The sequence below is a fragment of the Perca fluviatilis genome, chromosome 2 (genome assembly GCF_010015445.1).
Source record: "Perca fluviatilis chromosome 2, GENO_Pfluv_1.0, whole genome shotgun sequence".
In the NCBI taxonomy this organism is placed as follows: Eukaryota; Metazoa; Chordata; class Actinopteri; order Perciformes; family Percidae; genus Perca; species Perca fluviatilis.
Genome location: NC_053113.1, coordinates 14,715,803 through 14,732,405, shown reverse-complemented (window position 1 = coordinate 14,732,405; position 16,603 = coordinate 14,715,803). Strand labels below are relative to the sequence as shown.

Below are 16,603 nucleotides of genomic sequence, written 5' to 3'. Positions count from 1 at the left end.
GCGCAGAAATCTAACCTACATTACGTGATCCTATTTTGATCTTTTCAGAATGCACTGCTCAAAATCTCTTTTCTATTACGTCCAGAATATTCTGGGCTTAAGAATAGGTGGGTAACAGTGTGTGTGTGCATATATGTGTGTGTGTGAGCCAAGATAGATAGACAGGGGCTGGTGCATCTGTTAGCATCGGTATCTATTTTTGTCTTGAGGAAAGTAGAGCCTGTCAGTGTGGGGTGAAGAGGCAGAGCAACAAGCTAGCCAGAGCCTGCAGGGGACAGCTGGCCAAAGGCTGCACGTCTTCCTTGGAGAAGCCAACACTCACAGTGTAGAGATATCCACTTCACAGTGTCAAACTCGATGGGGGAGGACCCTGACAAATGACCTGAAACAGCTGAGTTGGGGAAATGGGTTTTCAAGGCTAGAGCTAGATAGATTGTTTCTGTGCACCCAAACCTATAATATACCAAACAATGTTATTATTGACATCAATAATCGCCTGTCTGATGACCCCTCCCACTCTGTGGGTGGCTCTTTGGTATTTTCCCTGTCAAATGGCCCTGGAAGATCATAGGTTAGGTTACTGCCAGAGCATCATCTAGAATTCGACAATATGTTTGAAGTCAGTATCCAGTCCCTCCAGAAAAACGCGATTATGCGATCGCATAATTCAATGCATAATCAGCCAAAGTCCGCATTTTTTCAAATATGCTGCACTTTGGCCGCATAAATTGCCGATTTCCGCGCAAAATATGCGGGGCTTGCATGATTTCATAATCCCCGCATTTTCGTTGCAAAAAAGTCACATATATCTTAGCAGAAAGTTGAAAAATGTTGGGTTTACGTCACACAAGATCAGCCATTTTCCCCTGTTACCATGGGAACGTTATGAAGTGACGTAATTACATGATTTGAACATCATCGAAAAGCAGGGTGTTGGGGGAATCACTTTTTTTCTCTTTTTCATCAAACTGCAGTTTTTGCAATTTCGTCGCATATAATTGCATAAATATCCTGCATATTCCATCGCATTTTTTAAGAAAACGTGCCACATAATCAAGGATTTTTGCCCGCAACAATCACAAAAAAACTCTTTCTGGAAGAACTGAATATCACAAAAATATCAGTATATTAATAATAATACAATAATAAAGACAATTTGACTATTGTTATTCATTAAGACAAAACTCTTCCGACTATATAAAACAGAAAGTGTGTTTTTTCATGACACTTTGCTTGGGATCATTTATTTAGACAATACATTTTATTGATGTTTTTAACAATAACAAGATACAGTGAAAGCCAATAAGTAATAATACTGACTATGAATTGCCAGGCTTTGTTTCTATCAAGGATTATGTAAGAAACATTCTTAAACATGAGACTCAGCTCACTTAGTTTCTCTTTGAGAAGTAGAGCATCAACAAACCCCCCCACAGTGAAATGTATTTCTGTCAAAGTGGGGCTCCACTTTACTGCTGCCGGCTCTGCTAAGTCCACCTCACTGCCACTTGAATCAAATTAGCTGTGAAATAATAGTTCAAGTACAAAAGAGCCCAGACAGCGGCATGCAGAAAGACCACAAGCAAATTATATTCATGGAGCGGATATCTGTCGAGGTCACGAAATCCAGAAGACGGCATTACAGAGCAACACAGCTGTTGCTCCGGTTACAAAACGATAAACCGTGTTTTTATTTTTCTTCTCTTCCGAAACTGGGAAATGAATTGTGTGACTTAGAGGTCAGATACTATGAATGCCTTCAGTGGGTTTGTCCTTTGGTTCAAGAGGCTCGGTTAGGATGAAACCATTAGACACCATCACTTCAAAAGGAAAAACAATGCAGCTCTATGTGAATTATTAATGCCACGTATACTTCAATGGGTTTATCTTTGACACTAACACTGTCGGGGTCAGGGGCTCAATCCCCACCGGGGAACATGGCTAAAAATGTAAGTGCTTGTGGTGCTGTGAGAAAAAGCGGCCATCAAATGGTCTGTGTTATCAGCCTTTTAATTAGCGACCAGTGATGGGAGGCGTTGTGTGAGTCAGCTGTTCCTCTCTGCTGGGGTTTTTCCCTGGGTTATATTGGAGGTGGGAGGTGTGATCAAAGTGGAGTGGGAGGGAGAGGAGTTCTTACCTCACCTGGACCGGCTGGGGCAGCTGACCGTAGTCATATATATTCACCTGATATAATCTTTTTACAGTTACATAAACTGCCGTGGAGGTTCACAGCCTGTGTGCCAAGACTCAGCATGGGGTTTTAAAATCAGAAACACCATCTTGGGTGTTTTTGAGGTTAGGTAAACATATATTGGTGTTGTAAAGAAGAGCAATGATTCCATAGTGATGTACTCTAGTTTACCTCACTGCCAGCTGCTCTTTATAATCTGTTCTTTTGTATAGTAATTGGCATGTACAAGGTATAACTTGCCATGCTTATGAGCTAAGCAATCAATAATAAGACAGATTTCCCCACAGTTTTAAAACATCAAAGATCCCTCCAGTCCATCAACAGGCTCTTGAGTGTAATGATAGAACACACACACAAACTCTTCAGTAGGTTATTCCCCTGTTATTTTATTATTATATATATAGTTATTGTGAGCATGTAGGTGTTCCTGCAGTCTGAGAAACATATTGTCTATTTAAGGAAGAAGCTGAAAAAATGATAGCAGTGTAATCCTGTCAGTGCCTTCATTTTTAGCCTTTTTCTCAGTTACTCAACTTGTTTTTCATCACTGCTGGGAATCCTCCGAATAAGATGAAAAGCTGTTGGGGTGTGATTTTGGGAGTAAGGCAGTGTAGTCTTACTGCATTTAGTGGGTTTTTTTCCCCCATGGTTTTTTGTTGTTGTTAAATAGTAAGAGAAGAAAAGAAGAGGAGACTAGATCCTTTAAATGCTTAATCCTGTACAGTATTACATATTGGGAAACATGTTATGCATATAGGCTACTTCTTCAGCACATATCTTGTGATCATTTTCACACCACAAAAGGCCACACTGAGATTACTCAGCAGTGCTGATCTATTCTATTCTGGGTTTTATTGTGTTATGCTATTATGGCCCAGGCTTGTGACTCATACAACGCTGAGTGTGGCTTGAATAGTTGTACAGTCTACACACTAGCTGGTGGGGCTGAGCCATGCCACCTGCTGTACAGTAGCAGATTACTTAAGTAGATGTTGAACTACAGGTAGTCTATATCGCCGACGTTCAACTTCCGGGATTGGTTGAAGTGCCGCCGGAAATTCCGCTGGATGTCCCTCTTTTCAGGCTGGATGTCCGTCACCTTCCGCTTTCTTTGTGTTGGCGTTCTAAACTCCTGTCGATTTCTGAGGACTATGGTTAACTGTTCCTCAGATCTCTGCAGGGTAAATCCAGACAGCTAGCTAGACTATCTGTCCAATCTGAGTTTTCTGTTGCACGAATAAAACAACTTCTGGACGTACACGTGTTCCACCAAAACAAGTTCCTTCCTGAGGCTATTTTGCAGAGGCACCGTCATTATGTGCGGGTTTTAGCGTCACCCAAGACGATTGTGATCGGTTTAAAGAAACGCCAATAAACCAGAGCACGTTTCTCTCCCATCCCGGAATGCTGTGTGGACTAGCCAGACCCTCCTGCGCAGCGCTGTGGTGGAAGGTCTGGCAATGCGAGACTAAACTACGGGTGTCTGGTATTCAACCTCGTCCCTAAAGAAAAACTCCCTGCAAGCACTTGAGCCCACGCATTTGCTGTCAAGAGATTGGCTTAGCTTGCAATAGCCAGCACATTTTCTCTTTTAGAAAAAGCCTATACAGTAACAACAGCCACAGGCTCCCGAAATATCTCACTGTGCTATGAACACATAAGAGTCTACATCAGGCAACCTAGAGTTCATACAATGGTGCCGTTTCTCTGCTGGTCAAGGTTAAAGCTGCGTCACTGTTTCGATGCCGTTACTGTTTCGTGATTTTGCGGTGTGAGTCACACAGGCGATAGAGTTTGAACCATGGTTTGAACGGGTATTCAAGTTCCAGTCTACAACAGCAGTTTCTTTTTATAGTGTGCCACTATAAGTGCACACACTCTGGAGGGACAAACCAGAGGAGTCAGTGTCCTACTTGCCAGCATCCTTCGGGAGACGTGGTGTGTGTGTGTACGTGTGTAGATGTGGGTATGGGTGTGTGTCTCTGCGTGTCAAGTGAACAGAGATCTTGTTCATTGTTGTGACTGTCAATTGTGACAAATGCAGGTCTGCAGACGCCATAGTTACTTTTGTCACAACTGTGCAGGCACTTATGTCTGCAGGAAGCACTGATTTGGTGATTTGCAGATTGAAAGGTGACCAGATGTTAAAACCAGGCTAGAGTTTTTTGAAATGTGAAAGTCTTAGATGTCAACCAATACAACCAATGTGCAAACAACCTAGACATCTTTCAATTCTTTTACAAAATTTTGCCCAGATTCGTGGCCGGGTTGGCTCAGTGGGTATAGCAGGCGCACATATACTTAGAGGTTTATGCCTCGACGCAGAGGTACAGGGTTCAAGTCTGACCTGTGACGATTTCCTGCATGTCTTCCCCCTCTCTCTCCCCTTTCTCACCTAGCTGTCCTGTCAATTAAAGTAGACGAGAGCAGTGACAAAAATCCGCTCTCAAGTCGGACAGTTTCCCAGCCGTTTCCAGCAGCCTTCAGGCTGAACAGGAAGTGACAGAAACACTGTGGTCCGATTCCGATTTAATAAAATGTTATCAGACCCATATATCAGCTTGTACACCGTCTCCAGTTGTTTTTATTATGACAGAGTAGCTCTCACAATGCTCTACATGCGATGTGTTGCTGATTTTAATTAACAACACACTGTAGATGATCCATAATCTGAACAGATTCAGTCTCTCTGACTTTTAAACATAAATACATGTGTTCCGTACAGAATAAGCTTTTAAATCAGACAAATCGCAGTTAAAATCCCTCCAATTCAAAATCAATAAAAAGTTGATTTAAAACGTCATCATGTTGAGTCGATTCTGAACCAATCAGCTGTTAGATCAGCTGAGAGGCCGGCATTTCCCAGCATGCCCTGGGTCCGCCTGGCTCTTGCAGTCGGTGGAGAGCAACTGCGGCGCCTGGCTCTAAAAACTGCGGCCGCCTTGATCTCGTGAGATTACCGTTGCCCACGTGTGCATGACGTCAGAGCAAGTCGGGATCAAGTCGGACACAAATCTAACCGGCACGCATTGGGCGGCGATTGCCGGTGATCGATTCTGCGCAGACCTGGCTCATTTCGAACGGGCCTAATATTCCAGATCCTGCCACTCCCATCTGCCCTCCAATCAACTTATTCCCCTCACCTGAACTTCCCTGCACATCTCCCCACCTGCACCTCATTTCCTCATCAGCCTGAAGCACAAATACCTGCTCCTTTTCCACAGTCGTATGATTGTAGTTTCTTTGTTGCCATGTCGCTTGTCTGCCTGCTTACCGGCATACCGCTCTGCAAGCACCTGCCTGCAAGCTCATTTGCATCTTCAACTGCAATCTACTGCAGCCTCACAATCACCTGCCTGACATCACCCAAAGGTAACAAAATAAAAACATAGTCCGAAAGCAGGTTGTACAAACATTGCCCTCTACGGCACTGCCCCTACAGGGTATCCTCACTAAATTCTGCAAAATGTTAACCCCATCACCACTGTCTCTCTCTCTTTGAGATGCCGATTTCTAATTCTGTTTTTGAGATGATGTTGACTGAGGAAACCGAAAACTATGATACATATTTTATTTGGTCACAATGATTTTTATTTGTCCTGAGACTCTCCACAATTGCACTGTCTTGGTCTCCTATCTCTCTTTTACAAAACGCACACAGCGTGTACATCATAAGCTACAGCAGCAGGGACGGGGGTGAGGGGGGTGCGAGCGAAACAGGGCTTTGGAAGTGCTGAGCCCAGGAGATGAACACGTCTACAGCAGGGCAAGCACACACACACACACACACACACACACACACACACACACAGAGAGAGAGAGCACCTGTTAGTCTGCTTGCTTTGGTCACAGCAGTTTACACAATAAACAGGTGGTTTGCTCTCTCAGGCAGGGGACAGAAACAGAGAGGGGGGGGGGAAATCCGGCAGAAGTAAAGTGACACAACTATTATGCAAACGTGTGTGTGTGTGCGTGTGTGTTTGCGCGTGCGCGCATGCAGAGGCTCAATGATTAGCTTCAAAGACGTCCATGTGCGGGTTGTAGTCATTGAATAGTTTAAAATATAAAAAATAAATCAGTTAACTATTAAATTTGGTGCTAAACTTCTTCTTCATCTGTTCACCTTCTTCCAAACTATTTTAACCACACACAAATAAAACCATACTATAAATATAATTACATTTTTGAGTCACTGATACGTTATCATTGGCTGGTACTGCACAGCTTTACCCTCACTATAATGTTACTTTGACAAACATACCATCAAAATGGATGGCAGTAATTTCAAGTCGATGTGATTTGTAGTAAAAGCAAACCTACTGCTATGTTTTATTTATTTATTTTTGAAAGCCTTTTTTTTTTTACTGTGGAAGCAAGTGCAGCATTAAGTGTTCTGTAGCTAAACGAGTCCAGACACCCAATGTTTACTTCATCATTTCAAAAGCTTCCCAGATGCCCGATCTTCCAGAATGTGTGTGCAAACAGAGTTTTGCCAGAAAAGATGTTTTGCACAGTGCAGTCATTTGGTTTGGGGCCCAGTAGAAATCGGAAAATATGGTCCTATTAACTAGATAGCCTAAGTTTGAGCGATGGCTGAGCTGAAACTATGAAGACTACCTTTGTGTGCTTTGTCAACTTCAAGGGAAGTTCAAGGATATTTGTAGTTTAATGTTTTGGTTGGTGGTTGGTTGGTTTCTTGAATGTATTTCATATTTCAGTTTCCTATTTTCTCAGGCTATTAAGATGTATTTTCATATTAAGGTATGTTACTTGCCTTGCACAATCAGTCTCTATCTGCCTTTTAACTCTCTATGTTCAATTTTTGGATTACACATCTGTTTTAAACAGGCCTGCTGTTTAGGAAAGTACTTTGCTTACTCTTAAGGCAAATAGACTATTTTTTTTTTAGAGGAAGGGATTTTTGGAAAAAGGCCAGCTAAAATAATTTATTTATAGCCGTGTTTTTCTTTTGAATTGTAGCTGTCTGCCAGACTTACCGTCTATTAAAGGGCAGAGGCTGTTCACTGTTTGATGTGTGGTAGTTTGTAGCAGTTAACTCTGAGCCGGAGGGGAATGGTGTGTCTGTGTGTGTGTGTTGTGTGTGTGTGTGTGTGTGTGTGTGTGTGTGTGTGTGTGTGTGTGTGTGTGTGTGGGCTGTCAAAACAATATGTGTCAATGAAATTCAACTTCAGCGTTTCTTAGAATCTGATTTGTGAATTATTACTGTTTAAGCTTAGAGTACCCGGTAGCTTAGTTGTGAGTGAAAATCATAAAATATGGAAACATATTCATGCTATTTTGTAGGTATTTCTTAGCAACCCTTTCGAAACACTTTGGATTGTTTGCGGTTAAAGCCATTCTTAAGATTTTAACCCTAATTCTGTTGTCAGTTATGTATTTTTACTGAAATGTATAACCCACTAATCTTTAAGAGACTTTACCATTTTAGTAACTCAAATGCAATTTGCTTTTTTTGGGGGCGGTGATTGGTTGATTTGACTTTAGCTTTTTGCCCATCATGAGTTATCAACTAGTTTAACTGTGCTCAATGCCTTCCCAGTGAGCATGAGAGTCTTTCTCTTTCTCCAAGTGAGACCTCTAAGTATCTCTTAGTGAGACCTCTAAGTATCTGCTGGTCAGCAGAAGGAGGGAATGTGATAGTGACAGGTGCAGCCACCTAAAATAGGAGAGGAGTGGAAGGGGAAGGCCCAGAGCAGAGTGGTCGAGGTAATAGAAAAGGGGAGAGAAAAACAGGACTGTAATGAAATAACAAGTGTACAGAGAGAAAATGGAGTACATCAAACAAAGTAGTGTGGAATGGGAGTGAGCATGATTTAAAAAAAGAAAAGAAAAGAGGGACAGCAGCAAAAGCAGAATGTGAAAAAGACAAAGTGATCAAAATGTTCTCGACACTCTTCTGTGTGCAGATGAAAGATTTGTCAGCAATGATTTAATGCAGCACGATAACGTTTCTGTCTCGAGCCACCAATAACTTTTGTACTTTGTACTTTCTCTGCAAAACCCAGTCATCCATATCACATTAGACAACTCGGAGCAGAGACACACAGATACACTCACAGGGCTGTAATGAGTTCTGCATTAATGCAGCAGAATGAAACATTTTCTCATTTTTTTTATATGAGTTTTTTTTTTCACAAGCATGAGCCCCATGTGTTTAATAATATATTTATTTATAAATGAAATAATTGTTTTGCTGTTTGGTGTCCCACTGTTAACCAGCCTGCAGGGACTTTTTCTGTAATGCTGGAGCTACAACAATCAGCAGCCTGGAGCTGGGGGGGGTGGGGTGGGGGTGGGGGGGGGATACATTTCATAAAGACGTTTACCAGTCAGATGGGAACTTGGAACTTGAGTAGAAATGAATTAATCCTGTTCTATTGTGATGCCAAAGCAGAGGGAAGGAGCCTTTGAAACTGAACATGAGCAACAGTTCAAACGTGTGTATCACTCTCTCTAATAGTTTTCTCCTTTTTTTTTTTTTATATTTGTTCATGCACCATTACAAAGGTTTGTGTAGATTTAATGGACTGTATGGTCTATGTCTATACTATGCCAGACCATCAGAGAGCCTGTGAGCTTTACTGGAAGTGAAAAGAGTGACAAGAAAAAGGCAATTTACAAGCTTATTGTGGTAGTATTCAATATTTGGCATATTGGGAATACTACCACCATGATATGACTCACTTAAGGGGGAGTATCCGGCCTATGTCCTTGAGAGTAGATGAGAGAGAGAGAGAAGGGAAGAATAGAGATTTTGGTTGAGCTGTTTACAAATCAAGATGCTGTCTGTTACCATTTTCAAAAAATATATCCACCTCATAAATCTCAGTCTCAAAACAGTTTTTGTTGTTGCTAGATTGTTGAATGTTAAACACAACACAACACTGTTGTCCCTCCTGTCACCTTCTAATGCCTGGAAAGACTGTCTCCTGGAATGGCAGCAGCAGGTACCTGCAGTAAAAAGTCCAGTACTAAATCAGTATCTGTTGACGCTGCGGTGAATTAAGGAGATAGTTTTGCTATTTTAGAGGTGACATGTAAGAGACGGTGTGTAGTGTATGTAATCTAAACTGTCAGCCAGACCTTTATATTCAAACTTGGTGACTTTTTCCATATCCTCAGGCAGCACAAACCGGTAATCCTCAATCTGCAGTGTCAGGTGTTGGGGTGGCCGTTTTATCAGGACCATAAAAAGAGGCTTTGAAAGTCTTTGGAAAAAAGGCACAAAGTAAGGGTCAGGGATAAAAGAGGACATTTTATTCTTGGAGATATTTTAGGAAAAAGAGAAGAAAACATGAGCGTGAGTGCATGATTAAAGAGTGAAGGCCCTTCAAACTGCAGTCTGTAATGGAGAATCCTGATAGTGCACCTGTATGGTCTTTTCTAGTTTTCAAAGGGAAACCCCATCACTACTCTCCCCTCTGCCTTATTGAACTGTTCCTCTCCTCCACCCACATACTGTGCAATGTGCTGTCCCTCACTCTTTTTAGGTCTGCAGAAGTATAATCAATGTCCTGAAGTGGCCTATTTCAGCAGACTTTGAGCAGAGCATCGGGCAGAAATCTCAACCATCTTGAAATAATGGATATTATTGTTCATCATTACATATTTATTTGATAAGAGTGATTAGGTGATTCAGTGGCATGGATGTGGCACTTTGTCAATTCCGAATTTGAGAGTATGTCATGAAAGATGTATATTGAGGTTAAGATATTCAGAAGTCATAAAGTCATAAACTGAAATACAGATGTATTAAACAAATCTTAGTGAAACAGCTTAAACTACCTGTGAGCTTGCAGACAAAATAACATTTTCTGCTGTGAAAAACCATTTGACTCATCCAGATAGATATGTTTACCATGGGATTTTCAATTCATACTACTTGTTCCATATCAAACATATATTAAAGATAAGAAAATGTATAGATATATCACAAAATACGGACTAGAATAAGAATAGCCATCATACAAGTTGTTTTAAGTTTGTCAACTGGTCACAGGTCACGTACCACTTTTTCTTTGTGTTGTCTTAAAAGGCTTGACACGGTCGATATATCCTAAAAATGTTTATTGTACCAACATCCAGTTGAAAGTCAAGCAAGGAAATGAACTTTTTGGACATGGCAACAGAAGTGGATTATAAAGCCACCAGCCTGAGTTTCACATGTCATATTTAATTTGTTATTTAATTAAACAATTAAATAATCCTGAACTAGCTGATTACCTGCTGGTGAGATGACTTGCTGGATGCTTGTTTATTCCCCATCATAGCTAGACGGTATAGAAGTGCCCCACACAACAGGTTACCAGATAAACTCATCTCTCTCACTTGGAGTCCAGGATGCTTATTTTCTGTATTTTGTGTTATCCTTGTAAAGCTGTGGAACGGACAGAGTCCAAAACTAATTTCCCTTCGGGGACAATAAAGTCTATCTTACCTTATCTTATAATATGGCCAAGGCTCTGTTGCCCCACCTGTGTCTCTGAATTTGAGGATATCCTCCTGCATGCACACTAAGCTAAACCATCTAACACACTATCCGCCCACAGCAAGAACTGTTATCAGCTATGTTTACAGATAATAATACTAATATGTTTATTTGATATAGCACCTTTTACAGACAAAGTCACGAAGTGCTTGACATGATAAACGATGAAAAGATGTATAATTACACCTCGGTGCCCATCCTGTCCTACCTCTTAGTTTAGCAGAGCATGAGAGGACCCATTTTGCATCTGTTTGCTTCCTGTGTGGGGCGGGCAGCGTGCCTGCTTGTCTGGGGAACCCTGGCTACCCTCTGTCTGCGTGTGCACCAACAGACAGCCCTAGAGAATACACAAAGGTGTCTGCTTTCAGGCGCTATCTGTGCCTCTGGCTGTAAATCTCTGCTGCATTACACACCTCTTATTTGAGCACAGTAGTGTGTGTGTGTGTTTGTTTGTGTAACTGTCTGTCAGTTTACATCCAATTGTCTCTACCACTCCCTCTGACCCCTAACATCCACATAGCCCGGACGCTTCAGCCGCCAAGTCCAAACATGGTTAGGCTGCAACTCTATACCCACCATGTTGATGGGGCATCAAATGTGTTCCATGTACATGTCTTTGCCCACTATTCAGGTTTATGATCAGTAGATCAGGTGGCTGTCTACCTGTCTTGTCTCAGATACGGTCATTTAATGAGACTAATAAATAATCAGGAGTGGTGGTTGGCTTACAATACCGAGTCAGGTGCACATCCTTCAAATCCTGAAAGCTGCATCTATTAATATGAGGCTGAGTTAAGCCCAGGGGTTTGTGTTGTCTCTAAGTCAGCTTTTCACATGGTATATATTGGAAGTAATTCACACAGTGTGAAGGAAGGACACAGCCCTATAGTGGCGATGCAATTGACAGAGTACTATTATAAGTTGAGTGCCCTATGCTCAGGGTGGAATAACCAGCCATGTACCAGCAAAGTGCTGGCAAATACTGGCTGAGGCTTGTGTTTATCTGCTCCACCGGCCAGTTTGGCAGGCAACCAGCCTTTTTCTCAAGGTTCGGTCTTGTGCTTCATATCATACTTAACTGGTTAAGTCTGTAATTTTAGAATCCATTCTGTTCATTTGAAGAATGAAAGGTTGGGTCCGTCCATTCTAATTTGTTGTATGATCACAGACCAATGAAATGTCCTATTTGCTTCCCACAAATGCTCCACGGTCACTTACCGGGAGGATTTGCAATTTGTTAAGCAGTTCATCAAAGTTCAGATCACATATTTTTTATAATAATAATAGCTTATATTTTTATAACACTTTCAAGAACATGTTTACAAAATGATTTGCATGAAAATTTGATAAAGAAATTAGATCAATTATTATCTGCAACTTTGAGGCCAAGGCTCAGGGCCTGTCTAGCACCTGAACCCCTGATCTCTAACAGTCCTCCTTCAGGTCCTCTGCCTTTTTGATCTTGCCTACAGAGCTAGAGTGATTGAAGCAGAGTAAATCTGCCATGTGAGACTGTGGCTGTAGAAATAGATGGAAGCCACTGGGTAGGACTGCTGTATAACATTGGAGCATATATCGTCTACTGCTGTCATCCGATCGCACATCTTGTCTCAGAGCAATGAGTCACTCGGTTACTTCAGTCTGCTTTTAGACACCCACAAGCTCAGCCCTATCTCCTTAATGGGGACTGCAGTCTGAGTCCCTTTGCACTGTCCTCAAAACATGGCCAGTTTAGCCCATTTTACCCTTCTTCCTCAGCCCAGTTCAGCTGAGCTATTTCTGTGACCTTACAACTTCTCTGCGGTGATGCCTGGTCTCAGAATAGTTGTGATTTATATTCAGTCTTGTTAAACAAAGATCCATGTCGTCTTGGTGCACTTAACTACTGCTATCAAACTCTGCTGTGAAGTTGTGTGAGTGGTAGGTATTGTTGGCGTACGAAGGAGGTGGGCAAAATCGAATTCTTCACCCCTTTGTTTTAACACGAGTGATCACTTGATCTCTCTTTTGCACAATACCTCCTGAGATGTACGGATTTTGCTCAAAAGTCCTGTTTGTACAGTATGGTCCATGTACAGTTTTAGTAACACTTGAGTTGCATATCGCGTGGTGTTGCTCATGTCTGCAGTGAAGGAGAGAGGCCACGTTGCTCCACTTTCCAGAGTGCAGAGCAGGGAACACGAGGACAGGACAGAGGAGACATTTCAAGGCTGAGGAGAGATAGATGATAGCCCAGCCAAAAGGAAGAGGGGACACTCTTCAGCCAAAAGAAACACTAGAGGCCTCTGGGTATAAAAGAGGAGAGTAGATGTTATGAGGTCACAGATCTGCATCACTTTCCATTTTCCGGCTGTGTGCCATAAACATAGACATGCAAACTCCTGTGCTGCCCTCGGCCTCGCTTTCAAGTGCCTGCCTATTCTCCTACACACTATAAGTCATGGCACATCGGTGGTGCTCAATCACCAGGGCAAGACAGCAAACAGGTCAAGAACGAGAAGACAGAATGATTCATTAGTTGTTAGGTGAAAGGAGAGGAAAGTCAGGTATCTGTCAAGAACTGTAGAGAGGAATATTAGTCAGGTTAAGTGATAGATCCACTTGCGTGATAACTGAGTCGAAGGAACAGCTGAGAATGTTGAGTGTCAGGTGTGGGCTTCAGAGGGGAGGGGGTGTTTATCGCCGTATTTACACCGGTCTCTGGAGGGTTCGGGCTTTGACGAGGAGCAACAAATTACTGTCTGTTAGCATTCTGCTTGTGGAACCGAGTTGCGTGTATCTATTGTGCAGGCCCTTACTGAGAGGAGCTGTTTGTAGTATTGTCAACTGGCCATTTAAAGGCAGCCATTCAATTCTGTATTATATGAACATCAATTTATCATTTATTTGTGTAATCCATCACAGTGAGCATCATGTCTGTCTAAGCTCTTTTCTTGACATAACCTTGACAGAAATAAACAACTAAAGTAAGTTTGCTGATTAAATTTGAAAGCAGGTCTCCCAATTTCTTTAAAAATGACAAGGCACAATAAAAAAACGGATGTTGAGTATGATTATCTAAATGGAACTAAAGGCAGTTTCCTAACTGTAAAGGTTAGTTAAAGTAAATGCATTTGAAAACAAAGAGCAACATATAAAAATGTCTCCTAGAGTTGCACATTTTTAGTCATTGTGTACGTTACAGCCAGTACCTATTTTTTATTTTACCATATTTTTTCTATTATGTGCTGTAGGCAAGTTTTCCTCTTCTGCGCTCCTTACGAGGTATGCCACTTTAGTCAATAAAAGTCAGTATTGTACACAACAATGCTTGCACCAAATGTCAAGCCAAGCCAGTTTTATTCGAGAACTGCTATAAAAACACAAAACAATGTGTACTAAAATATGAAAAAGCAGGCGTATCACAAATCTAAGGGAAATAAGTGTTTAGTTGATCTAGTAGTGGGAGCATAAAAAATACAAATGAAAGGCCAGTGAATAAAAGTGTGTGTTTGTGTTTTTTGGCTGCAGGACGACCAGGTCTGTCTACAGTGCACTGCCTCCGTCCTGAAGGAGCAGCAGATTAAACTATGTCTGTGCTGCGAGGGCTTCGGGAACCGTCTCTGCTACTTGGAAACCACATCCAATGCTCAGGTAAGATGCTGGTACCCTTCCTCCCTTTTGTTTGTCCTGTACTGTATTTTACCTTTTTTTTTTAATCAACTTTGTTTGTCCTCTGTGCTGTTTATATGTTGTGCAGAATGTGCCCCCGGACCTGGCCATAAGTGCCTTCATTCTGGAGCAGTCCCTGTCGGTCCGCGCTCTGCAGGAGATGTTGGCCAACAGGGTGGAGATGACCGAGGTAGGACTCAAAAACAGGAATGAAGAAATGAATAATAGGAAGAGGAATATATGAAAAGGGGATGAGATAGGAGAGATTGAATAGGTGCTTTAGAGGAATTTGGCTCATGACTGACAAATAGAGTAATAATAAATATACTTTGGTAGAAAGTATATTTCTGAATGACAAAAATGTATCTGTCATTTGTTTGTCCCTCTGTCTGTCACAGGACATCATTCTTCAATTGGGATGTAGATTTCCAGATATACAGTATAATGTGATTTTGTTGACAAGATTTCCAGATATACAGTATAATGTGATTTTGTTGACAAATTTGCTTGAGCATACAATTTTTCTTTTGTTTAGTATTTCTCAATTAATTCCTTTTTACTGAGAGGAACACTACAGCATCTTTGGAAATATGTGTGTTTGCTGTCTTACTCAGAGTTAGAGAGGGAAAAAACAACTACAACTGGAAGCTGCTTCAAAGGTGCCTTCAATCCATTTAAAAACAACGCTTGATGAAATAACATTTACCAAATCCAGCCCACACTTTAGATCTATTTCCTGACAACAGCTGCATCTCGGAGGTCCTGTCCTCATTGTGACGTTGGCAGTTGTGCACTTTTGTGGAACTCTAAACAAAACCCTCTGATTAGCTTGCTGTCTAATAACATATACATATAAATGGCTAAAAGGGAACCAGATCTTTCTCTGTTTTGGACTCAGATATATGAATTTGTTATTAAACCACTCATGTGACTGTGGTAAGATGGCAACCAAGCATATTTCCAAGGTAAGATAATTTTTAAGCATCTTTAATCCGTTTACCCCAGCTATAAAGCTCATATTTTTCCTTCCACTATTATTATAATATATTGCATATAGAAGGTATAAATAGCATACAGTATACAGTAAGGGTGGAAAAAATTATTTTCTTTTTGCAACGATTTTTTAAATCGATTCCTTCCACCAGAATCATTATTTATAATTTATTTTTTTACAGAGCGAAAGCAGAAATTGCAGAAAATACATGTTATGTACTTCTTTACAAATGAGTTAAATGTCAGACTGACTGACTGACATGTGATATGCATTCTAATTAGAAAACAGTTTTCATAAATGTCTCATGATATATTGTCTCTAGTGTAAGTGTATTATTCATTCTTTTGTTTTTTGTTGAGGGAAAAGAAAATCGCAATACTCGATACTATCGAATCGCAATACTTCTAGAATCGCAGTAAATGAAACTCGCAATACGAATCGAATCGGCACCTATGTATCGTGAAAGAATCGAATTGGGACAAAAGCATACGGTCCCAGCCCTAATATACAACATGTTGCCTTATAGATATCGATCAACTGATTTTTTTTTTTTTTTTATCATTGTATTTCCTAACAGTGCTAAAACTAGGGGTGGGAATCACCAGAGGCCTCACGATACGATATCATCACGATACTTTCAGTATGTCACGATACCATATCATTGCGATTTTAAACATATTGCAATACTCTATTAATACTATTAATTAATTAATACTTTATTACCCTTTTTTCCAACTTCAAATTTTTCCCAATTTTCAAATTATGTCCCCAACAGAAAACTTTGTCAACATCTGTTTTATCTAAAAAGTTAAATTTCTCTGTTTGTTCGTCTCACTTCAATTTTATTGCTGCAAAATGGGATTGTCAACCAGACAGACTGACCACAAAATCTATAATAAAAAATGTGATACTTTTCGTCTGTGTATAGATACAGTATTGTCACGGAAAATATTGCGATACTATGCTGTATCGATTTTCTTTCCCCCCACCCCTAGCTGAAACCTGTAACGGCACCAACACGTCAGTCCATGTATTAGAAGATTTAGGTTTGATATCAGGTTTCGCAGATTGGGCCTTTAAACACAAATGCAATGCAAATGTTTGTCCACAATAAAGCAAGCTGAACCTCATGATCTTTCAGTCTATGTGTGAGCACCATAGATGGACTTCTTCTTTGCTTTTATTTTGATTTTTTTTTACTTGTAATCTGACACCCCCTCCCCTTCCCTTCTTGCTCTCTGCCAAGCAGGCAGTCGAT

At 41.0% G+C, this 16,603-nt stretch overlaps 1 protein-coding gene across 5 annotated transcripts in view; it reads left to right on the top strand.

Moving 5' to 3' along the window:
- ryr1b (ryanodine receptor 1b (skeletal)) overlaps positions 1–16,603 on the top strand; it is an 85,714-nt gene that overhangs the window by 2,824 nt on the left and 66,287 nt on the right. For all 5 annotated transcript variants that reach the window (XM_039826058.1, XM_039826092.1, XM_039826066.1 and 2 more), the window contains 2 exons: positions 14,211–14,333; positions 14,440–14,541. In XM_039826058.1, the coding sequence (XP_039681992.1) occupies positions 14,211–14,333; positions 14,440–14,541 (225 nt within the window). The remainder of the gene's footprint in view (positions 1–14,210; positions 14,334–14,439; positions 14,542–16,603) is intronic.